The following is a 25,793-nucleotide window of genomic DNA, read 5'->3' on the forward strand; positions in this document are numbered from 1 at the left end:
GAACAGAGAGAAATAAAGAGAGAGGGTGAGAGAGAGAGGGAACAGAGGGACTGGAAAAAGGGCAGAAGACAGAGGAAATTGGGGGTAGAGAGAGAGAGAGAGAGAGAGAGAGAGAGAGAGAGAGAGAGAGAGAGGAACAAAGCAGAGAGTTTATAGGGAGTCAGAAAGAGAGACAGAGAGAGAGAAAGAGAGAGAGAAAGAGAGAGAAGAGAGAGAGAGAGAGAGAGAGAGAGAGAGAGAGGAGAGAGAGTGAGAGAGAGAGAGTGAGAGAGAGGAACAAAGCAGAGAGTTTATAGGGAGTCAGAAAGAGAGACAGAGAGAGAAAGAGAAAAGAGAAAGAGAGAAAACATGGAAACCCATCAGTCTGTCATTATTTATTCACCATGGTCCTGACAGAGAGTCAGAACTAATAATCCATTGGCATTGAAATGAAGCCTCCATGTGTCCTGATCGCTGCTGAAGAAGAAGCTCCATCCTCCTCCACTATCCCCAGCCACGAGTGGCCCACAGATCACAGCGCTAAGCCTCAGCCCAGCTGACTTGTCTGACTGGCCGTACAAAGAAAGTTTCCTCCTTTTCCTCCCCGTTTCTTTTTTTCCTACCTGCCTCTTTCCTCTGCCAACTTCTCGAGCTCGAAAAAGACGGGGCCAGGAAGTCATCCAGCCAAACACGAGAAATAATTCAACAAAAGATCTCCAGCCTACCCCCTTCCCTCCTCCTCTTCCTCCTCCTCCTTTTTTATCCCCTTCTTCTTCCACACTGCTAGCGCCCATGCTAACAAACTCGGGGCAGCCGAAACACACAGGGAGCCACCTGCTCGACACACTCTTTGGAGGAGGAGGATGATGATGAAGAGTGGCAGCACTCTCAGCGAGATCTTCATTGTCAGGCCCGGGTCAAAGAAGGCCGTGGCATTAATCATAGACGAGGTGTCAGAACACATGGTGCGTCTGTCCGATGGGCTGGACGGCTCTCGGAGCACCCAATTAAACGAGACGCCAGAGACCTCAGCGCTGGAACCGGGTTATTGGCGCGGAATCACATTTACAAGGAATCAATTCCCCTTTAGTACAGATGAACAGTCAAGGCAGGTTTGCTGTTTGAACATTTTTTATGGTTCTGCTAAGCTAATAAAGCTAACACTACAAGTAAAGGAAGTGTTTTGTAGATGCAAAGGCTGGCCCAAATTATATCACATCCTCAATTGCCCTGTTATTATCTAGTGAGAATATTACAGTATGTCCTGTGTATTTCTGCATCAATGAAAACATTGCCACTGGCAGACTCCACCTACTACTACTGCAGGAAAAGAAATTTGACTGACACACAATAGACCAATCACAAGTCTGCTGTTTTGGCATGACGTGTAGAAGGAGGCAGTCTGATTCACGTTGGACCAATACCAGAGCCAGTACAAAACAATACACAGATAAACTGAGAGCCGATAAGTATGCAACTGGTAGAATCCTGAAAGACCACTACTTGTGGGTGGAGCATCCGTGGCTGAGAATACCAACAATCTGACTCCACATGGCCACCTCAAACATCATGTAGTTGTTCATGGTGTGATATAGCAATAAGCCCAAAGTACAACACAAAGCGAAGTGACTAAACCATCCTTCACCATAAAAAAAGTGGCTTATTGCTTTTATAAAATGCCAGTCAATATAAAATACACATCAATACATCAGTGTATTTATTATAAATACATACATTCATAGATTAATTCACAATAAACTATTTATTTTCGCCACACAATGTAGTCTATTTAGCATTGTTGATAGGCAACATGAGCACAAAGTTGAACTATATTAATGTGGTGGAGCCACTCCATGAAACCAAATCTGTTCATGTATTTGTTGAATAGAAAACATAGATTGTGTTCCTCTTTCTGAAGCGACTCTAAAGGAGAGTTTACTACAGTGGTGCATTACTATGGAACTGGGATGTGGTGAGTGGGTCTTAGGTGTGGGTATGTTGTGTATTTTACAGCAGCTTCAAACATGGCTCAGGACCAGAATTATCCACTTTATGAAATTATGGATAGTTCCTTGTATAGGATGTAAGTTACTGGTGTAGCAACAATGGGTTAAAAAGGCCACTCTAAACCAAGGTTGTCAGAAGAGTGTGAAATAGAAACATGGAAGGAACAAATTGAAGGTACATATTCCATCACACTGTTGCAGCACGTGCAGAATAAGGCCTGACATTGCCATGCTGAAATAACCATGGACTTCCCAGAAAAAAAAAAAGATGTCGCCTTGATAGTAGCATCTCTAATTTTCCAATATGTGCCTCTACATCAATGTTACTTCCACAAATATGTGAATCACCCATGGCATAGGCACTGATGCACCCCATTCCCTTTGATAATAGAGTACATAACTGTAAGGTGGGATAGGATTAGGAGGGGGCCAAAAAAAAGGAACATCACTAGTTTGTATAATTTTGTACATAAACTTCTGTTGCTACAAACGCAGAACTAAAGAACTTCAGACACTAAACATATCTCGGCTGATCAAATACATTTGTGGTAAAAAGAAAATTGTGTGTTTGATCTTTGGCCACACTCTCCTTTTAAAAGCCTGACCTCCATCGTCCATAGATAATACATTTAAATAGAACTCCATTCTCTGAAAGCACAGTGATGATAAGGTCATCATAGCTATTAGAGCGCGTGCTGGAAATGATGCTTGCTTCAACGTCTTGAGATGATCTTTGCACGGCGAACCCCAGTTCCAAAGAAAGCATGACTACATACGATACAAAGCCAGGCTCTAACAAGCTGCAAGCCACAGAAAATGACTATTACTCTTCGTTGGGAACAGGGCATGAAAGGCTATGAAAACTCATGTCTAAGCACAATTGACTTGTCTTTACAACAAGCAGGCAGTGATAGAGCTACACAGTAGACAGTGGAACTCTGTCTGAATAAAACTGAATAAAACATGATGGCACGAATGCATCTTTAATGCTCCAGTTCTCCCAACACTTCTGACTGAATAGAGCACCTTTTGTGTATATCCCTCACACACAGCTACAGTCACTGGATTTTACTTACAGTTCTTCCAAATGAAGATAGTTCAGCTGTGTGCAACTTAAAATAGCGTAGTGCTTGTTGCAGTACAGAAACCCTGAGTCCGGATTAAGTGGAATGGAAGGTAAGGTGAGTCTGGCTCTGTGTGCGTTTAAATAAAAAATAATAGGGGGGAAAAAAAGTTTTCATATATTTTATTAATTTAGTTTTCTGTACAGCACTCTAAGTAGCATTAGGCAAATAAGATTATTATTATTATTCCCCAATTGCTGACTTCATGTTCATTCAACTTCTCACATTTCTCAGAACATATTCTTCTCATGTAAAGTGTATTGAAAATAACAACAGTTCTATTGTTTATTAGTTTTGTAATGTACTTGGTGGAGAAGCATGTGGAAGTTTCGTTGCCTAAACTAATCATGAGCCCAGAGGACTAATTTGATTGGCTAAAATTGACAATCAGGGTAAAGGTAAAGCTTTTTTTTTTTTTTTTTGGGTGGATCATATTTCATATTGCTTTAATTTTTCCAGTAGGTCCCACCTAATGTCAAATCAGGGTAAAACATGCATGTCATGTTTTTTTCATAGATTGCAACATGTGCATAACTGAATCATAAAAGTTCATTATTAAGGTAAAACACAATTAATGGCTGAATACATAAACATAAATATAATAATAGTGCAGGGCGGCACGGTGGTGCAGCAGGTAGTGTCATAGTCACACAGCTCCAGGGGCCTGGAGGTTGTGGGTTTGATTCCTGCTCCGGGTGACTGTCTGTGAGGAGTTGGTGTGTTCTCCCTGTGTCTGCGTGGGTTTCCTCCGGGTGCTCCGGTTTCCTCCCACAGTCCAAAAACACCCCTTGGTAGGTGGATTGGTGACTCAAAAGTGTCCGTAGGTATGTGTGTGTGTGTGTATGTCTGTGTTGCCCTGTGAAGGACTGGCGCCCCCTACAGGGTGTATCCCTGCCTTGCGCCCAATGATTCCAGGTAGGCTCTGGACCCACCGCGACCCTGGACTGGATAAGCGGTTACAGATAATAAATGAATAAATAATAATAGTGCCCTCATTTACTAATTTTGACTTCTTGGTTATGAGTCCAGCTGTATGGCCTTACGGAGGCATAACAGGGAGTACTGCTGTCTTGGGTCACTGACTGTGAGGAGTGTGGTGTGTTTTTTTCATGTCTGCATGGGTTTCTTTCATGTACTACAGTAACCGTCCACAGTCCAAAAACACAAACTTAAAAATGTATTTAAATGTGTTTGTGTTATGAGTGTATGAAATTGTCTTTAAGTTTAAGTGTGTCCGTTACTGGTTGAGTTTGTGAAATTCTCTAAGGGTGTAATTGTGTGAGTGTCTGGGTGAGTGTAATAAATTATCCACAGTTGTGAGTGTGTGTAGTTGTCCACATGTGTGGGTGTGAGTGACTGGATAAAAGTGTGATGGACAAGTGCCCTGAGTATGAAATTTTTATCCTCAAAAAAGGTTGCCACTAATTTGAGGCTGTAGAGATCACTTTGAAATTTGTAAACTCAATTAAACCGCTTTAATTCAATTCCGTGTAAATGGTTTATTTAAATGAACTGTTTATACACCAGTCTTTGTAAAAAGTTGTTATAAAATTCGATAAGGAACTTAGAAACTGTGCTTCAGAATGCCGTTCCAACACGAACAATAAACAGGGCTACACAGTGTTTCACCGATATAAGTCCCTGTGTTTGTGTTAGCGGCTAGTTAGCACTGTATAACAATGCCTTTATGACAGCTTATGTTCCAAAAATATAAATACATTTTCAGCTATTTCTCGAAATGAACAAAGCACCAGTGAAACGGACTTATACTAAACTGCCCGTGTGGATTGTGGAAGACCATCATGATGTGAGTCTTGTGTGAAGCTCAATCTTTTTTCAAAATTGCCCTTCCACCTTAAATGGTGCCTGGTTAACTTTATGGCGTTGAAGGCGATACAGTACAGCCGCGCCATTTAAGGTGGAACGGAGAATTCTATAAATAAAAAAATGGTGTATAGAATTTCAATGTAAGGTAATTTTATCATAACTTAATTACTCATTTAAATACGTAATATAGTAAGATATACGTATTGTATACGTAAGTATACGCAAACGTAAAGTATTAATATATTTTATTAATATTAATGTGGGATATTTAAGTGACACTGACCAATATAAATGTAAAAAAATAAAAAAATCTAAATTTATTTGTTACATAAATGAAATTTGTATTGAAATAAACACTAATCAATGAATTTAAAAATCTTATCAGCCACAATATTATGACCATCTCTTTGTTTCACTTCCATTCACTGTCCATTCTCCACTGACCACATCTGAGCACTTTGTATTTCTGTAATCACAGACTTTGTCAATCTGTTTAGCTTCCTACTTTATTTAACAATTTTTAGGGTACTTTATTAACCCACATTCTTCAATGGTCAGGACCCACACAGGGCCACCACAGAGCAATTATAATTTGGGCTTTTACTTGAAATTGAAAATTGAAAATATAGTAGTAATAATAACAGTTTTTGATGAAACTGTATGACTGTCCTGCAGGTTGTGCCTCACATCTATCGGTCCATCGCCTCTCGCTATGTTCCTATGAGTGGAGTTAAAATGGTTCATCTGGACTCTCACCCAGATTTGCTGATCCCGGTCAACATGCCAGCCACAGCCGTGTTCGATAAAGAGAGACTGTTCAGGTGAGAGGAGCTCTGACAGCTTAGTTGCAGCATTGTATTCTGCAGGGGGACAATAGAGTGCTCTCTCTCTCTCTCTCTCTCTCTCTCTCTCTCTCTCTCTCTCTCTCTCTCTCTCTCTCTCTCTCTCTCTCTCTCTCATATTATCTGTCTGTGTCTGTCAAATTCTGTTTTTCGTGCTTCTGTTCTGTCTCACTGCCTCACACTTGGTCTTGGTTTCTCTCCTTCTCTTACTGTCTTAGTGTCCCTCTCGTATAACTCTCTATTTTTCTCACTTCTCATGCTCTCTCTCTCTCTCTCTCTCTCTCTCTCTCTCTCTCTCTCTCTCTCTCTCTCTCTCTCTCTCTCTCTTTCTTCATATAGATGTGTTTGACAGACATGAGAAGATAAGTGTTAGCAGAGTAGTGGTCTGTTGGAATATGTGATGGAAAAGAAAAGAAAATGTGTGTGTGTGTGTGTGTGTGTGAGAGAGAGAGAGAGAGAGAGAGAGAGAGAGAGAGAGAGAGAGAGAGAGAGAGAAATGGTGAGAGACATGGCACTGGGAACTTTTCCTTTCCTAACACTGTGTGTCACCTTTGCTGAAAGGAGAAGGCCTGTCACCAGACTCTATGTCAGAAATGTACAAAGCGATGTCAAATGTCCAGCTGGAGTTTTTTTTTTCTTCTCATGTTCTCAGCTTTTGAATCACATTTCAATCTTCATCGCCATTTCACTTCATGTAAAACACCAGTGGTTTTTACTGTGGGGAAAATGTCATAATAAATGAGGCAGTGGAAATGGTTAAAATGTTTGGAATATTTACTTTTTTTTATTTCCTTCTCCATTAAAGCTACGAATTTGGAGATGCATGGTTTTTGTCTGACAGTTCGACTAGGTTTGAGATCTCTGCACTGTGTCTGTTTGTAGTGCTCATATCTCACAAAGCCTTACAGTAAATAAAGACAATTTATTTATCGTGTAAGAGATTGCTCAGCTGAGTCTCTATGGGGCGTCTAAAGAGTTTTATAACAATTCGACCTTTTCGGTAGTTAATAAATAAAGAGAATGTCAGTCATTTACAGCAGAATAATCCAGGTGCATTTTTACCTTGTTACACTTATGGCTCACCTCTGGTTTTTAATTCGTAATATAAGATAACTATGTGTGTGTGTGTGTGTGAGAGAGAGAGAGAGAGAGAGAGAGAGAGAGAGAGAGAGAGAGAGAGAGGCAGGATGCAGCTATGAAATGGAGCAATGCTTTGGTCAACAGACCCCTGTTGACTCACTTGACGTCTGCCCTGGGCTTATAGGCTGTTCTGTCCTGCAGCGAGCTGAGCATCGAGAACTGGATCATGCCCATGGTCTTCGCAGGACACGTGTCCCATGTCGCCTGGCTGCATCCGCCCTGGGCTCGGCAGATCAAAGACGGGGAGCATTATATGTGTGTTGGCCAAGACAAGTCCACAACCACCATCAGGTGGGGAGCTTTTATCCCTTTCCCTGCTTTTGTAAAATTCTGTTATTCTAAATAATATGGTTACTTGCCATGTGGATGGACACTTCCTGTAAGGTGTAAAATAGACCAAAACAAGGTCAGAAACATGGCACCACAAATGGACCCTCCCTTTAGGAGGGATCATGCATTCAGGTCCACTTCAACTAACACTGGCTGGTTGTGTCTTTGCTACTGAAGGCTTTAACACTTTATTTTTAAGGAAAAGAAAGCAGGGGCTTATTAAGGTCATGAATATCATAAATAGATACTGAATTAACGAAGCAGATTCACTCATTAAATATTTATTCAGTGCTTTTTAGTCTCTAATTGGTGATATTTAGTAGAAGCTGACTTTAGAATATGAAACACTTCTTGAGCTATTAGTGAATTCATTCATTCATTCATTGTCTGTAAGCGTTTATCCAGTTCAGGGTCACGGTGGGTTCGGAGCCTGCCCGGAATCAATGGGCGCAAGGTGGGAGCACACCCTGGAGGGCGACACACACTCACACATTCACACCTATGGGCACTTTGGAGCAGCCAATCCACCAATAACAACGTGTGTTTTTGGACTGTGTGAGGAATCGGAGCACCCGGAGGAAAAATACACTATGAATAAAGCTTATTGCATAGTTAATACATTTTTATAAACGTCTAATTAATGCTTTATTGAGCACAGAAGACTTTAATAAGCCCCTAATTTGTGCTACTTAGAATGTGTTACTTTGATGGCGTCTATGGCCTTTTTTAATCAGCCCTTCTCTCGTTCAGGGTCACGAGCACTGACGACTACTTTCTGAGCGATGCCCTCTACCTTCCCGCAGAGCAGCTGGAGGACGCCAAGCCCTTGCATTTAAGAGTCATCCAGGTGGATCCAGTGGAAATGTCACACAACACCCAGAGTCAGAATAACCCCAGCACTTGTAAGAGACTCAGAACTGACTCAAATGGAGAACTAAATAAAGAGGAGGATCGTCAACCTGAGAGCAATGTGTCTTGCACTTCCCAATATCAACCTCCTGGTGGCAGCAGTGCGCCAGGAAACAGTACAGAAGCCCAGAACGCTGATGAGGGCTCATCTGGGGCTATTGTGAGCAATCTGCTCAGTTTAATTGAGCAGAATGATGCCTACATCCTTGACATTGACCTGGATTTTTTCTCTTGTAAGAATCCATTCAAAGATATGTACACAAAGGTATTAAAAAAGTCCTTTTTTGGAAATTAAATCTCTTTTCACTAGTTTAACCGGCTCTATACCGATAACTATAGTCCTGCCTATTTCTGTACTTTTTAAACCCTTTAAGAAGGTTTATATATTAGTGTTTTTATGGTGGTAGTCTATGCTCTAAAGCCTTACGAACAGATTTAACAGATGCCTTATTTTTCCATGTTCCTCTCAGGAAGAGTACTCCATCTTGCAGGAACTGTACAGTTTCAAGAGGCCCAGAGAGGATGCGGACGAGGTAATGGAAGCTTTTAATCAAATGAACACTAACAATCTGTGGTGGTACATGAATTGCCTGCCCTGTTGAGAGCCAGTTTTAAGCCAGGGCTTGATGTTTTCTGGAGTGGATGGATCATTTCCACGTCAACGTATGGAGCTCCTCTGTGATGTGGAAAAATTATCAAAGCTTTGAGCAAAATATCTCAGATATTAAGGAGACACAATGACTTTCATATAGATCTTTATATTTATATTGTTCAAAATAATAACAGTAATTCATGTGAAACATTTACATTACAGTTACCATATTGCATACTAATGGTCTGGTTCTGTAGTGCAATCCTAATGTTCATTCATTATCTGTAACCCTTATCCAGTTCAGGGTCACGGTGGGTCCAGAGCCTACCTGGAATCATTGGGCACAAGTCGGGAACACACCCTGGAGGGGGCGCCAGTCCTTCACAGGGCAACACACTCACACCTACGGACACTTTTGAGTCGCCCATCCACCTACCAACGTGTGTTTTTGGACTGTGGGAGGAAACCGGAGCACCCGGAGGAAACCCACGCAGACACAGAGAGAACACACCATACTCCTCACAGACAGTCACCCTGTGGAAACCCACGCGGACACAGGGAGAACACACCACACTCCTCACAGACAGTCACCCTGTGGAAACCCACGCGGACACAGGGAGAACACACCACACTCCTCACAGACAGTCACCCGGAGGAAACCCACGCAGACACAGGGAGAACACACCACACTCCTCACAGACAGTCACCCGGAGGAAACCCACACAGACACAGAGAGAACACACCATACTCCTCACAGACAGTCACCCTGTGGAAACCCACGCAGACACAGAGAGAACACACCACACTCCTCACAGACAGTCACCCGGAGGAAACCCACGCAGACACAGAGAGAACACACCACACTCCTCACAGACAGTCACCCGGAGGAAACCCACGCAGACACAGGGAGAACACACCACACTCCTCACAGACAGTCACCCGGAGGAAACCCACGCAGAAACAGGGAGAACACACCACACTCCTCACAGACAGTCACCCGGAGGAAACCCACACAGACACAGGGAGAACACACCACACTCCTCACAGACAGTCACCCGGAGGAAACCCACACAGACACAGGGAGATTACACCACACTCCTCACAGACAGTCACCCTGTGGAAACCCACGCGGACACAGGGAGAACACACCACACTCCTCACAGACAGTCACCCGGAGGAAACCCACACAGACACAGAGAGAACACACCATACTCCTCACAGACAGTCACCCGGAGGAAACCCACGCAGACACAGAGAGAACACACCACACTCCTCACAGACAGTCACCCGGAGGAAACCCACACAGACACAGAGAGAACACACCATACTCCTCACAGACAGTCACCCGGAGGAAACCCACGCAGACACAGAGAGAACACACCACACTCCTCACAGACAGTCACCCGGAGGAAACCCACGCAGACACAGGGAGAACACACCACACTCCTCACAGACAGTCACCCAGAGGAAACCCACGCAGAAACAGGGAGAACACACCACACTCCTCACAGACAGTCACCCGGAGGAAACCCACACAGACACAGGGAGAACACACCACACTCCTCACAGACAGTCACCCGGAGGAAACCCACACAGACACAGGGAGAACACACCACACTCCTCACAGACAGTCACCCGGAGGAAACCCACGCAGACACAGGGAGATTACACCACACTCCTCACAGACAGTCCCTCAGAGGAAACCCACGCAGACTCAGGGAGAACACACCACACTCCACGGAGCAGGAATCAAACCCACAACCTCCTTTAACACAAACCCATCAAACCCACTACCAACTTTAAAAACTTTAAAAAGCACCTAAGCCTACTGCCTCTTCACATCAGGGCTGTAAATTATCAGACTGTGTTTTATAATGAGGACAAGGCCATTATAGTCTGTTACCCATATTAGCATTTTCGCTAATATGGGTAACAATAGGATCAAGGATGGAAAAGTGTTAGCACTTTAGCATCCAGTGCATTTCTCTGCTCTTGTGACCTACTCTGTTAGAGATATTCATACACAAACTGCATACAAACTTCAGAAATTATGTTATTTCACTTTTGTATTGTTTCAGCCACTAGCACAATCCATGTATTGTTTTGTCTTAGACTTTTCACACAGTTTACAAGGCAAATAATCTGATTACCCTTACCCTGCTTGCAGAGTGCAGCAGATTCCTGGAGGGTAATGTTTAGTCTGTCTAAATTGTTTAGATGATAAGTGAATGATGTTTCAGACCACAGTGGAGCTAAGGCTGAATCTAAGATGTCTCCTTGCACCCTCTGTAGGGCACAGTGTAGGTCATAAAATAAGGGGTTGTGCATTGTATATTGGGTATAAATTAATGTTTACCCATAAGGAATTTATATCAGTAATCACCCATTTCTTACAAGTACCTCATTCAGAGCTGAGTCGGTTAGTTCTTGTTTATATCAATCCTGCTGTTTCTTTGCCCAATAAAAGTCTGGTTTTCCTTCTCTCGGTCTAAGGAGGAGCTGCTGGAGTGTGTGGAGAGAAGAACCCGGCAGCTGGAGGACCTTGAGGCTGCATTTGCTGACCTGCTGGAGGACGATGGGCAGGACACTGTTGACCGATTGGCCACGAACCCTGGGTACGCGCTCCCTGTGTGCTTTCTGATTGCATGGTGCTATCTCACACAGCTGCTTGACCACAGTCCTCCACACACACAGTTGGGTGTGGAAAATGATTGGCTGTAATGCTGGAATGCCTATTTGCTTTTGCAGGATGAACTCTCTGATCAAGCTGGTGTCCAGCCTGAAGAATCGAAACCAGACGCCAGACTATGAAATGGTAGCTGCGTTTTTTCTATATCTCATGTCATTTTGCAATACGTTTTCTGCACGTTGTATGTGTTCTGTACATGTCCACATTCATTTGGGGATGCCAAGCCTGTTAAGCCACAGAGTACTGGACCTGTGTTTCTGTGAGAGCACAAAAGTGGGGTTAAACTGTGGCAAACAGAAGAATAATCACCTTTTATTGATACCCAAAGGGTAATGCTTCTCTGCATTAAACCTGCCTATGGAGCACAAACAAGCACCACTTAATGGACCTCCATGAACATTCCACATTATTGTAGTTACTGACAGATATAAGTATGAATTAAAATGAAAATAGCAGCTTAATTTGCTTTAAAACTGACAAATTTATTAAATTGACGGAAAAACCCGACCTCGCTACGGAAATTCTCGAACGCGACCGTGACGTCACTGGTGGACAACAGCCGAACAACGCCGCGGTAAAACACCGTTATGACCGACTGTTATGACAGTATCTAGCTAAATAACCAACATTATTCATGACAATAGCCTAGCAATAAGCTAAACTCAAATGTAGAGGTACCGTTATTCTTGTAAATGTGATCGAAGTCGAACTCGAATTCATCCGACACTATAAACCTCCGTAATGCAGCTACGTAGCCGAGTATAATCTGAGCCACCGAGTTTAGCGAGTCAAGCTAACGTTAACTAACACCAACTAAAACAGGCGAAGTGAGTGTCCTTACCCTGTTTACCTCCATGTTACAGAGGCTCTTCAACACCTTTCGTTGGTGTCCTTACATGCCCATATTGTTGGAAAAGCGCCAGTGAAATGAGCTACAGATAACGGAGTGAGCGGAGGGTCCTTTCCAAAGTGCCCGTTTAAAGTGGACAAATTTAGTCCATTTTCTGGATATTTTGGGATCTTTGGGCCATTTGTTCACAGATGTCCCACTGTACATTGAATGATTGCAGCCAAAAACAACACACCTTTTCCTCATTTTGCATTAAATTAAGTGCAGCTTCTAGAGTTGTTGTACACCATCTACGTCACAGGCAAGACGCCTATTAGAGTTTCCAAGCACCGTTGGGGGGGGGACAACGGTCTTTTAAACCTTATTCCTTGAATTAGTAAGAAATAACATGTTTTCTGACTATCAATAAACACAAGTTAGGAACTCAAATTCCACTGTATTTATTTGATTGACACTTTCATAGAGCTGGTGCTTAGCCTTTAAGGCCTTAGCTGCCCCCAACAGACAGGAGAGTGGAGAAATGAGACAACAAAAGCTAAACCGAGAGCTGAGAAATGAGAGAACAGAGCCAAAACAGCAAAAATACAAGAAAGGATAGTGAGCTAGAAAAGCTTATTAAAAAGAGCCTCTGTGTACTTTGTTAAATGCAGAGCTGTGTTTGGCACATTTTTATTTACAAAGGGATATGTGCTGGAATCGTTTTGTACAGGGCTGTTGATGGGAAGGATGGTGCTGTGGTGCTTGATCCTTGTGGTATTTTGAACAAAGCATGTCACCAACAATACTTTAAGACCCCAGGGAACTGTGAAAATGCACCTCTAAGGTCCATGTTAGATATAAACCCCAATATACATGTGTTAACTTTAAAAGAGAAGGTTAATTATTTTGTAAACAGATATTCTATTAATTTAAAGGAGCTATGTGAAATATGTGAAAAGCCATTTGTGCTCCAACTCTCCAGGGAATGCAAGGACATTAGGCCCATGTAGACAAATGACTGAATAGGGCCTACTGAGAGGGATAAAAGGAAAAAGCTTTGGTCAACATGTGTGCTTTAGTGTCTTTCTCGCTCATTAATTCTGTTTTCTTTCGTACAAAACCAAATTGTGGGAAAAGTTCTGTGAGAAGTTTGTTTTTAATGATGTGAGAAGAAATGGCTTTGGTTTTCTCTGCAGGTGCACCAGGCAGGTCTGACCTGTGATTACTCTGAGCTTCCACACCACATCAGCAGTGAAGAGGAGATCCAACAGCTCCTGCTGGCAGTGAAGCTTGTGTTACAGTCACTGCCCAAACCCACGATAGTGACCATATCAAGGTAATCCAGCATCTACACCGTCAACAATGTAAAGGAACGCTAGGAAGATTTGGAATATTTGCTTCTGGGCTCCCCCTAGAGTTTCATAGTGTAAATCACATTTACAACACTGCCCTTAAATAAAGGGGGAAAGTGAGGGGAGTGGTGGTGTCCTGCTTTGCTTTGAAAGTTACATAGTGCAGTTTCTGCAGTTCTGAGCCTGTAGTAGCAACAGTAGAGACTCTATGCTTCCTTTTACAGCTCAGTGAAGCATCGCAAGTTTTTTTTTGTAATTTTAATTTAAGGTAAAAACAAATACAACCTAGGGTTGCTTTAAAAGGGTGCTCTGGCTGTCTCTGCTGCAGCTGTGCACATTAGTTGTATAAAGCCAGCCTCACAATATCCTGCCCTTTTGTTTTATCTTCATTAAATATAATTGCAGTAATAGCAAATAATGGCTTAATATGGTTAATATATATACATACAGAGGGGGTCCTAGACTTACAATGTTGATCCGTTCCTACGTTGCGTCGTAAACCGATTTTCGGTTTAAGTCGGAACATACTGTACGTAAATAACGTACTGTAAGCACTTATCCTATCCTAACACCTATCCTCCTCAGTCCCGAGCCGCGTAACCGCGTATTCTTCCGCCGCGCACACCACACACGAAGTTCGCGTTACGACATTTACGACGCAAAACCACTTAAGTTGAAACAAGGCTTTATACAGTAAATGGGAGATGTGTCGTAACCACGAAACATCGTAACTCTGGACTGACGTAACCCGAGGACCTCCTGTGTGTGTGTATATATATATATATATATATATATATTCTTTTTTTTTTTTTTTTTTGTAGTACCTGCTCACTCCCAGCGAGCTGTATAGGGACTCAATTTGACATGTAAACCTTGGAGAGCTCTGATTGGCCCGAAAGATTTGTCAGTCACTATGAAATGCAGACATCCAGCACAAATTAGCAGTATGGAAAATCTTCAAGTTACAGCAGAGATCTTATTTGTTTTTACCCGGCTCTTTCAAACTCTCAGCTCTTTAGAAGAAGTTCAAACGCTCCTTGGCCTCAATGGCCAAAGAAAAACTTCAGGGAAAGCTGGATGGTGCAACATGGAACGAAAAAAAACCCTCCTGTTCTGTCTGAAGTGATGTACTGAGCTGTGTTCAGTCCCAAACAACAACAACAACACAAATACATGATGAGTAAACAACATGTAATTGTGTTTTGTGACATCACTGGCTACATTTTGATGGGGGGAGCCGTTATAGTAGAAAACAAACCAGGTACCGGTTCACAGAAAGAGTCGAGTAAATTAGGTCCCATGCAGTGAAAAGTTGCCATTTGAGGGAGGCTGGACACCTGTACGGAGGCATTTATTTTTACCTCATCAGAGTGGTTCTGAGCTGAGCTTTCAGCAGCTCGCCTCTGTGTTGTGTTCTAGTGTCCTACTTCAAGCCCTGGAAGACTTCTTGTAAAAGCTGCAGAAACAGATGCTGGTCGTATTTATGACCGTGCCTCAGATATTATTAGCCCTGCTCATGATGAAAGGGAAGTAAGAAATACTTACAAAAGGTTGTGTTCCCTCTGTACATATTTTTCCACAGATCCAGTTTGGATGAATACTGCCCAGCTGAACAGGTGGAGGCTATTCAGAGCCGCACGTTGGGTGTTCTTGAAGCCCTTTTTGGTTCTTTAGATGTTCATAAGGAGTATGAATCAGCTTCTGAGGAATGTACATCACAGCACTCATAAACATGGGGGATATTTCTATGCTGCTTTTGTGAGAGATGGACCCGTCTTTAGTGCTTTCCTCTGGGTTTTTTTTTTGTTTTTATTTTAGCTGAGGGATTACTGCAGTGTTTGTTTGTTGTGAGTAAGTGATGTCAGATAAATGGATCTTCATATGGCTGCTGAATATGTTTTCAGGCGAATATAAAAGCTGGTAAAACACATATATATTGTATCATGCTTCTGGGAGCATGGATTGAAGCCAAACAAACAGAAGAACATTTCTCATGCGTCAGCATCCAGCACTTTCTGAAAGAAGAAAAGTGTATCAAGAGATCACTGCTTGAAATGAGTTCTGTGTAAGTTTGTGTAGTTTGTAACGAAAATAAAATAAATTATTAGTTTTAATGTAATGTTTTGTGTCATTTACAAAACCTTCTTAATACAAGACATTTATATAAGTGCATAATCTAAACAAGGGGCGGCATGGTGGCGCAACAGGTTAGTGTCGCAGGGGCCTGGAGGTTGTGAGTTTGATTCCTGCTCCGGGTGACTGTCTGTGAAGAGTGTGGTGTGTTCTCTCTGTGTCTGTGTGGGTTTCCTCTGGGTGACTGTCTGTGAGGAGTGTGGTGTGTTCTCCCAGTGTCTGTGTGGATTTCCTCCGGGTGACTGTCTGTGAGGAGTGTGGTGTGTTCTCCCTGTGTCTGTGTGGGTTTCCTCTGGGTGACTGTCTGTGAGGAGTGTGGTGTGTTCTCCCAGTGTCTGTGTGGATTTCCTCCGGGTGACTGTCTGTGAGGAGTGTGGTGTGTTCTCCCTGTGTCTGCGTGGGTTTCCTCCGGGTGACTGTCTGTGAGGAGTGTGGTGTGTTCTCCCTGTGTCTGCGTGGGTTTCCTCTGGGTGACTGTCTGTGAGGAGTGTGGTGTGTTCTCTCTGTGTCTTTGTGGGTTTCCACCGGGTGACTGTCTGTGAGGAGTGTGGTGTGTTCTCCCCATGTCCGTGTGGGTTTCCTCCGGGTGACTGTCTGTGAGGAGTGTGGTGTGTTCTCCCCGTGTCCACGCGGGTTTCCGTAGTTTCAAAAGTGTCAGTAGGTGTGAATGTGTGTGTGTGTGTGTGTGTCTGTTTTGCCCTGTGAAGGACTGGCGCCCCCTCCAGCATGTATTCCCACCTTGCGCCCAATGATTCCACATAGGCTCTGGACCCACCGCGACCCTGAATTGGATAAGCGCTTACAGATAATGAATGAATGATATAAAACAGGTATGTCCCCTGTAAATGAATTAAAGTATAAACCCACATAAGTTGTTTTACTAAGGATGTTGGAACAGGATTCTTCAGTTTCCTGGAACTCCTGGAAGTTTGGAAAGCCGTTCTTCTGAAAGATATTCCTCAATCATCTTTGGGCATATACAACTGATCAACAGTTCTGTCCGCTCTCTCTTCTCAGCTTTCGTCTGTAAAACAAAGCCTGGGAGGTGTTATTGATTGTGTGTGCTTGGACTTCTCAATTTCCAATGTCCTAGCAGCTGGACTTGACCACGAGTCGGCTTTCAGTTTGCACACAGGAGCTAGACTTGATGAGCGACGACATAAAACTAATTTGTGAGGAAAGTTTGTTATGTTTTGCCAATTCCTTCCACTGGAGTCTGTTGGTTAAATGTTTCCTCTCTGGCATGTTTCGACTGAGACAGGTTTGAACATGTATTGATTGTGGACGAGGGGAAAAAGAAGCGAGGCTCTGGAGTTCACACTGACTTCCAATCTAATCGTGCTGTGATGAATAAACTTACAGACTGGGGTTCTGAACGTGCTGATGACACCCAACCAATGCCATGGTTTCAGTCGTCTAAAGAAAGTTATGTTTAGTTGCCTAGCAACTTCATGGTCACATTATTGCCACATGGTGCACTGAGTTCGCTGTGGCCCTCGCGTTTCCGCGAACCAAGCCTCTGGGAGTTTACTCCACGTTCCCTCCAAACTGGTCATTATGTCAGTGCTAATCCAGCCAATCATTGTTTGCTATAGAAAAAAAAAAAAGATTCATTGTGCCCAAGCATAATGTCATAGGATCCCTGCACCATCTGCTGGAAATGATTCAAACAGACAGACTGGTTTAGGCAAATATGTCATGAATGTAGATGGATAAATACAAAAGCATTGGGCTCCACAAAGGAAAATGACTGCAGCAGTTCCATCCTTGTCTACTCACTGTTCTCTGACCTTAGAATTTGGATCCAATCAGTAGGTCTTTGCTTCTTTAGCAAACGTCTCATCAGCTGTAATCCCAGACTCATGCAGATAGTGATATTAATATCTGTAAATGGTACTGTCAGATTACACTCAGAACCAAAGTCCCCAAATACACTCTCTCTCTCTCTCTCTCTCTCTCTCTCTCTCTCTCTCGCTCACTCGCTCACACTCGTTCTCTCTCTTTCTCTCTCCTCTCTCGCTCGCTCGCTCACACTCATTCACTCTCTCTCTCTCTTTCTCTCTCTCTCTTTCTCTCTCTCTCTCTCTCTCTTTCTCCCTCTCCCTCTCGCTCGCTCGCTCGCTCACACTCATTCTCTCTCTCTCTCTCTCTCTCTCTCTCTCTCTCTCTCTCTCTCTCTCTCTCTCTCGCTCACTCGCTCACACTCGTTCTCTCTCTTTCTCTCTCCTCTCTCGCTCGCTCGCTCACACTCATTCACTCTCTCTCTCTCTTTCTCTCTCTCTCTTTCTCTCTCTCTCTCTCTCTCTCTTTCTCCCTCTCCCTCTCGCTCGCTCGCTCACACTCATTCTCTCTCTCTCTCTCGCTCACACTCGTTCTCTCTCTTTCTCTCTCCTTCTCTCTCGCTCGCTCACTCACACTCATTCACTCTCTCTCTCTCTTTCTCCCTCTCTCTCTCTCTCTCTCTCTCTCTCTTTCTCCCTCTCTCCCTCTCTCTCTTTCTCCCTCTCTCTCTCTCTCTCTTTCTCTCCCTCGCTCGCTCACACTCATTCTCTTTCTTTCTCTCTCTCGCTCTCTCACTCTCTCTCTTTCTCTTTCTCTTTCTCTCGCTCACTCTCTCACACTCGTTCTCTCTCTTTCTCTCTTCTTCTCTCTCGCTCGCTCGCTCACACTCATTCACTCTTTCTCTCTCTCTCTCTCTCTCTCGCTCACTCGCTCACACTCGTTCTATCTCTTTCTCTCTCCTTCTCTCTCGCTCGCTCGCTCACACTCATTCTCTCTCTCTTTCTCCCTCTCTCTCTCTCTTTCTCTCTCTTCCTCGTTCGCTCACACTCATTCTCTTTCTTTCTCTCTCTCTCGCTCTCTCACTCTCTCTCTCTTTCTCTCTCTCTCTCTCTTTCTCTTTCACTCGCTCACACTCGTTCTCTCTCTTTCTCTCTCCTCTCTCGCTCGCTCGCTCACACTCATTCTCTCTCTCTCTCTCTCTCTCTCTCTCTCTCTCTCTCTCTCGCTCGCTCACACTCATTCTCTGTCTCTCTCTCTCTTTCTCTCTCTCTCTCTCTCTCGCTCGCTCGCTCACACTCGTTCTCTCTCTCTCTCTCTCTCTCTCTCTCTCGCTCACTCACACTCGTTCTCTTTCTCTCTCTCTCTCACTCGCTCACTTGCTCACACTCCTTCTCTGAATCTCTGTGTACACATACACACATGTCATTAAACTAATGGCTAACAGAGAACCCATCATTTCAGTCGAATGTAGGTCATGGGTCTGACTGGTCTCTACAGGTTTTATTCATCTTCTTCTTAATCTTCCTTTTCTACTTATTTTATCAATAATAAATAGTAATAAACAACTGATTTTTCTTTTCTTCACTACTTTTCTCCAGTGTCTCTCACCCTCTGTCTCAAACTCTCAGCCAATCAGAAAGCTCTGTTTTGAGACCTATGTTGTGTCATGTTATACATTTGTGCAAAACGTTTGAAGTGTTGTTTAAAGCTGTTTAACTAGTTTTGTTAGTCTATATATTTCTGTGATCATTTTAGTTCCAGTGCCTGTGGCCTTTAACACATTTGATGGTTATTTCACCCTTCGTTAAGTTGAAACAGCTGCTGGAAAGAGTTAATTGTTTCATTTAGAATTTCCATTTTGTCTGATATTAGATTCTGAACAAATGTTATTGACCGGTCCATATAAGCCTTTGTTCAAGTCCCACTCCCCACCCTATTCACACACACACACACACACACTCACATTCCCACCAGCCTCTGTTACACATTGCACACACTCCCCTCAGCTGATGCAGACACAAACAATCCTTGTATTGACCTTGTTGAACTCATGAAAAGGCATTTCATGAGGCTAAAGCATCTAGATGTTTGAACTTCCTTTACATGCTTAAATCATGTAAATACTGGCTATTTACCTTCTGTATCCAGACTGCATCCCTGATTAAGTTGCTAAGCAGCCAGTATTCACCAAAACCCAACTTCCAGTGCATTACGGTGATGCAATTTTCAATTCAGAAACCAATCAAAACAACTTCATGCTAATTAACAAGGAGCTAGAAAAGAATTATGGCAGGAACACACTGACCTTCACCTCTGAGGTAGGTTGTCTTTTTACTACCGTTTTATGTTTTTAAAAGTAAGTTTGTTTGATAGTTTAATTAGAAAATGTATTAGAAATTTAGTAATTGACATGAAAACGATCTGTAATTTTACTCGAAACTGTTGTATTTGCTGCTTTCATTCATTCATTCAATGGTTCATTTATTCATCTGTAACCACCTCATCCTGTTCAGAGTTGCTGCATGTCCTGAGCCTAACCACAATCATTGGACACAAGGTACGGACATGTCCAGTCCATCACAGCTGTCATTTTTACAACAGCTTATTCAGTTCAGTTTGTTTTGTTACCGCAGTTTGATGTGTTTCTGCAGAATGTGACTAATATCTCATTCCTCACACTGGTGTGACGTGGTGAGGCACAGCTGGTTTACCAGTGGGTTGCCGCTAAGCTGCTGGTGTTGAGCGGAGGAGACTCTTCTGATTGGTAATAAATGCCAGAGAGACCCAGGGAGATGGTAAGCAGCTGATAATGGCCTGGAACACCTCATTCTCTCTTGGCTCCAGAGACAGTCACACTCTAATGGCTGAATTTCATTCAAACCTCACACAGCATTGGCTTCTAATTAATCACACGAGACGAGAATAGCAGCGGACCACCCGCCAACCGAGACGCCGTGATGCTGAATATCGCTCCACTACAGAGCTGGAGTTATCTTCCGCTAGTAATTGAAATTAGGCTTCAATCGGTATGGAACTGCTGTAATGGGTTCATTCTGCTGCTGATGCTCTCTTGGAATGGAAGGGATAATAGTTGCATTAAGGCTTAGTTACACACTGAGTTGGCAGGAAGTGAAGCTTTTTAACATTCAGCCAGTCACTCACACACTCGCAAAGAAGAGAAGAGTAAGTTACTGAGTGTGAACCGTGATGTCGCGCATGGGTTTACCGAGATAAAGAAGCTCCAGAAAGAGCACAGGGCCTCAAATAAAGAGTAAGAGTTAGCAGTAGAACTGGACACTGTCAATTATGTATGCACAAGCTCAGTAGGACGGCTCAGAACACAGCAACATTTACAGACGTGTATAATACCTCACTCTGATCTGAACCCACTGTAAACAGTGGATTTACCATGACTCTGTCATGGCTCTATGGGTTTTCCTCTGGTGCTGTATTCAATCGCAGCAACGATGGATCTGAAACTATGAAAACGAGAATAGAGAAGAAAGAGAACCCAGCAAAATTGGCTAAAAACTACAGCTTCTGCTCCTTGCTTCTCACTAAACAAAGCCGTTAAGATGGGGAAAATGCAGCTGTTGTGTCCTAATCTCTTTTAGGATTTTGCCCAAAGCAGGTCATGGTCATGTCATTAAGACCCCAGAAATATGTTCCCTTGTGGAAAAGCAGAGAATATTCCTTTTAAAACTGGGCTCCAGCCCTTGCTGTGTTTTGTTTAATTATCTCTGTTTTGGCATTATTAGTATTAATATAAACCTTTGGTCATATCCTATAAGACTTGGTACAGCATGGCGAGGGTGATGTATACACCAGCAGTTGTCATGGGGAAGAGCGATTATGAGCCCTAATCAAATGGGAAGGTTCAAAGGAAAAGAGCCTATGAAAACACACGAGTGCACATACTCACATGCCAATTACACATCTCCTTCAGCAAATGGAGCTTTTTATACATGGCATCCTATTATTGCACCGCCCTCCATGCTTCCATCAAGTCAATATGTCTTTTTATGTAGGAGCTTGTGTAATAGACTGAGCTCTCTCCACTTTCGCAACACATGAAAGGTTGCCATGCGTTACAGAAACAATGTAATCTACAGCACTTACTGCAAATCACTGGCAGGAGCATGGTGATGTGGGGTGGGCAGATCATACAGGAGAGCTGAATAATTGACAGTCCAATGCTTCTTTAGCTCTAAACTGCATTATGACTTTAAAAGCACTGCTTGTACTTACTGTCCATTTTCCTGAGTTATGCTAGTGGGCGCTGACCACTCTGCTGTAGCATGAAGATCTGTGGTTCTGTGGCTCTTTCCAAACTAAACTTGTAGTTAGAATATGGCCAAGCATTTCTTCTGAAATCACAGGCAATAAGGATTGACAACTTCCACTTTTCTAGATGTTGGAAGACTGCTGTGAGGATTTGAAGGTGTTACTCCATCACTTCAGAGGACACACTACCACTGCTCCAAGTCCTGCTTGGATTTACACTCCTCTTGCCAACACTTAGCCTTGAGCATGGTGAACTTAGGCCAGAGGAATTTAAACTGAGGGGCATGAGTGAGAGGTGAGATTGAAAATTTGTCATAAAACTAGTTTTAATTTCATATTTTGTTTAATTTTTTTCACATTCTAATTCAGTTAATGGGTTGGCACAGTGACACAACATAGTGTCGCCATCAGTCAGCTCCAGGGTCCAGGGGTTGCAGGTTAAACCCCTGCCTTGGGTCATTGTCTGTGAGGAGTTTGGTGTGTTCTCCCTGTGTCTGTGTGGGTTTCCTCCGCATTCAACCTTAGTGTCAACTGAGAAAGGTGTGTAGGCTAATTATGGACCCCTGGATGAGGAAAGAAACCTCATATATATGCACAATGAAAATTCTGGACGAATCGGGGTGTGTGATTGGGTGAATATCTCTAACTTACTCTCATGTGCATCAGAATGTTAGAGAGACAGTTTTTTTCTTATGGATTTATTAGATGGAGCATCACAAACCTCTGTTAGAACAGGTTCAGCCTCAGGTGCCAGATGTTGATCAGACAGTTGATGGAACTTTGGCCTTTTGTTACTGTGATGTTTCTCGTTATGGCCGGAGGAGATGGGAGGTCAGTGCGGGTCGTGTAGAAGGTGGTAGGTCATTCAGGACCGACCAGGCAGGTCAGTGCACTCTTGCTAATTCCCAGACTTTAGAAGTTGGTCTTCAGTGAATACAGGGCAGGTTGTAGGTGTGTGTTTTTGAATGCGTACATTAACTTTCAAGTACATTTATTTAGTTGTTTGTTTGTTTACAAAAGCTTGTTTAGTCCAAAAATCTCAAACTGATTTTTACCACATATAGCCACACTTACATTTTAGATCTGCAAATTTGTCTGAAAGCAGTTTGTGTAACTTATAAAATACAGGGGGTCCTCAACTTACGATGTTGATCCGTTCCTACGTCATGTCGTAAACTGATTTTCGGTGTAAGTCGGAATATACTGTAATTAACATACTGTAAGCACTTATCCTATCCTAATACCTATCCTCCTCGGTCCCGAGCCGCGTAACCGCGTATTCTTCCACCGCGCCGCGCACACCACACACGAAGTTCACGTTACAACGTTTATGACGCAAAACCACTTAAGTCAAAACAAGGCTTTATACAGTAAATGGGAGATGTGTCGTAACCACGAAACATCGTAACTCGAGACTGACGTAACCCGAGGACCTCCTGTAATTCAAAATTCAAACATTCTTGTAATTTTATTTTAAATGTTGTGTAGTAATAAAAAATGACAATTGTCAGTTTATTACACAAAAATATAACCTAAACTTTAAGTAGTTTGACAATTGCAAGAGACAAGAATTTATTAGTCACTGCATTCATAATGAGTTCCAACATGGAATAAGTTCTGAAGGTGATTTCGATGTTAGACGTTGTGAACACAGTGGACTAACACTTACTTTTTTAGGAAAGGTGCCCTCTGTTTAAGGGTGGAAGGTATCAGAAAAGTAAACGGGCATTTCCTAAGGTTGAGTTTAGAGGGCCACAGCTGTACCCTTCTGCTTACCATTCAGTTGTAGTGGCAAAATCATGCATCTATTAACATTCCTGTTACATAGACTAATTGATTCAGCACTAAAGTGTGCCTTATTTAACCAAGGATTAAGAAATTAAGAATAAATGAACACAAAAAAAAGCAATTAACAAGATCATTCTAGATAATTCAAGATAATCCCTCAATTTTACAAGATAATATACATTTTTAGTGCTGTAATATATTTTGGTATTTTATATGGTTATTATTGGCTATAAACAATACACAAAAGAATTTTAAAAATTGTACACACTGAAAGCTTTTCAAAAGATGTTGGGACATTATGGGATACGTAGTTCATGTAGTGTATTTGTGTATTTGCATGTTGTGTCCTGTTGTTCTGCACAGCAATCTGGAATAAAATAATTGTATGGCACACAGTGACATTTTAACAATGTCATTGATCGAGGGTAAGCATCTGATGCACTTTTACAAGAACAAGACCGTGATAGAACATCTCCAAAATGGCATGTCTTGCAGGTGGTTCCTAGTATACAGTGGTTAGTACCTACCAAAAGAAAAGAGTTACCAGAAGATAAAACCAGAAGAGTTACTGCAGCAAAACCTGCTGAAAATATCAATGCTGTCTCAGATAGAAATGTGTCAGAACTCACACCCATCACCGTTTGTTGTGTGTGGGGATGTGGCTGACCCCTTAGTTTGAGCTTGTCCCTGTTTCATTGATTGTTCTGCATTGGGTTCCTTTTGGTTACTGTATTATTGTTTATTAATAACTTAAATACAACTTTTTACAATAATATTTACTATGACATTACACACCTATTACATCTGTAAAACACAATACTAAGTGCTACCTGTAAGTAACTGGTTTGTTTCCAATTTGCTGCAGTTACATCGTGTTCTGTTCTAGATGCTGGAACATTTCTGCGAGGATTTGATAGTTTCTGGTTTCTGATGTCAGGTTCTCATGTGCAGGTGCTCCAGAAAATCTTCTTTCATTCCATGCCACTCCCTGCAATATTACACAAACTGCTAATACACATTTGGATATCTGTATTCATAGTGAGTGTCCCTTTAGCTGAATCCATGAAATATAAGAGGTTTCTAAGGACTTTTAGACACAGTTCATTCATTTCCCAGGGTAGTGAAGAACTGCCGCAGAGTCTGGAGTGTTACAGCTCCTTTAATGAGATTTGCAGCTGCTTGTGGGACAGCTCTGAAATGAAAGCAGTAGGTGCATTGGAAAATAATGAAGCATTTTCCTACATCCACACTAATAATAACCATGCTGAAATTGAATCTTCCTGTCCATGCTTCCTGGGCTCACTTTTAGCTGAAGAGTCGGATGTTGTTACGTACAAACACCCTAATCTGTTTATTCTGACACAATGTTCTGATCCACAAACAGCCAGGAGTACAAATGATGAAGTAGGGTCTAAGAATAAAAAACAGTTTTAGAATCAGCATCATTAGTGTAGAAGCTGTCTGAAGATTACGTAACTGCCTCTTCTCTTCTGGGAAGGCTTTAGCCAGGGGTTCTGAACATTGCCGTGGGTATTTTATGGCATGGGTTTGCCTTGAGATATTCTTATTTACAAACGGTAGAGATACTGCAGAAAAAGTTTGGGAACCAAGGGGTTAACCATAAAGTAGTTCAATTTATATCCGTAGAGGGTCCCCACAACCTGTTGGATGCATAATACAAGGTCCTCAAAAGGAGGGGAGTGTACTCTGTTTATTTTGAGTGACGTTAATGAAAGATTACCCCATGGATTGGTTAAAATTACTTTATTATTTGGGTTATAATTTACAAGACACAACAAACATAATTTTACATGAAACACCAGACAAAACTAAGCTCATCTTCAAACCAGAATGTGAAGAAGCAGGTCCTCTACCATAGAAGCAAGCCCCCCTTGATACGGTATGGTTGGTATCACTAGGTACCTGCTGTGTTTGACCTCATAAATATTTATAAATTCAAATCCTGGGAGAAATGGACCGTAACCATGCTGCATTGACGTCCTTCTTTCTTGTCACCTACTGGGTTGATCCTTTATGAGCTCATCACAGAAAACATGAAGCCAACTAAACAATGCAAATCATCTGCTGGAAAAGAAGGCAACAACCACTGCATTTCATCATATAAACATCACATCACACGACGACAGGAGGTGAACAAATAACACTGAACAGATGGATATTTAATGA

At 42.5% G+C, this 25,793-nt stretch overlaps 1 protein-coding gene across 1 annotated transcript; it reads left to right on the forward strand.

Moving 5' to 3' along the window:
- Positions 1 to 4,801: 4,801 nt before the first annotated feature.
- On the forward strand, positions 4,802 to 15,700 carry LOC136679598 (UPF0489 protein C5orf22 homolog). The gene is made up of 9 exons (XM_066658224.1): positions 4,802 to 4,916; positions 5,612 to 5,757; positions 7,060 to 7,209; positions 7,999 to 8,422; positions 8,628 to 8,690; positions 11,243 to 11,364; positions 11,498 to 11,564; positions 13,464 to 13,603; positions 15,202 to 15,700. Exons 1-9 carry the CDS (start codon positions 4,848 to 4,850, stop codon positions 15,347 to 15,349), a joined length of 1,329 nt encoding a protein of 442 aa, XP_066514321.1. The 5' UTR covers positions 4,802 to 4,847; the 3' UTR covers positions 15,350 to 15,700.
- The last annotated feature ends 10,093 nt before the right edge of the window (positions 15,701 to 25,793 follow it).

Source organism: Hoplias malabaricus, chromosome Y (assembly GCF_029633855.1).
Source record: "Hoplias malabaricus isolate fHopMal1 chromosome Y, fHopMal1.hap1, whole genome shotgun sequence".
In the NCBI taxonomy this organism is placed as follows: domain Eukaryota; kingdom Metazoa; phylum Chordata; class Actinopteri; order Characiformes; family Erythrinidae; genus Hoplias; species Hoplias malabaricus.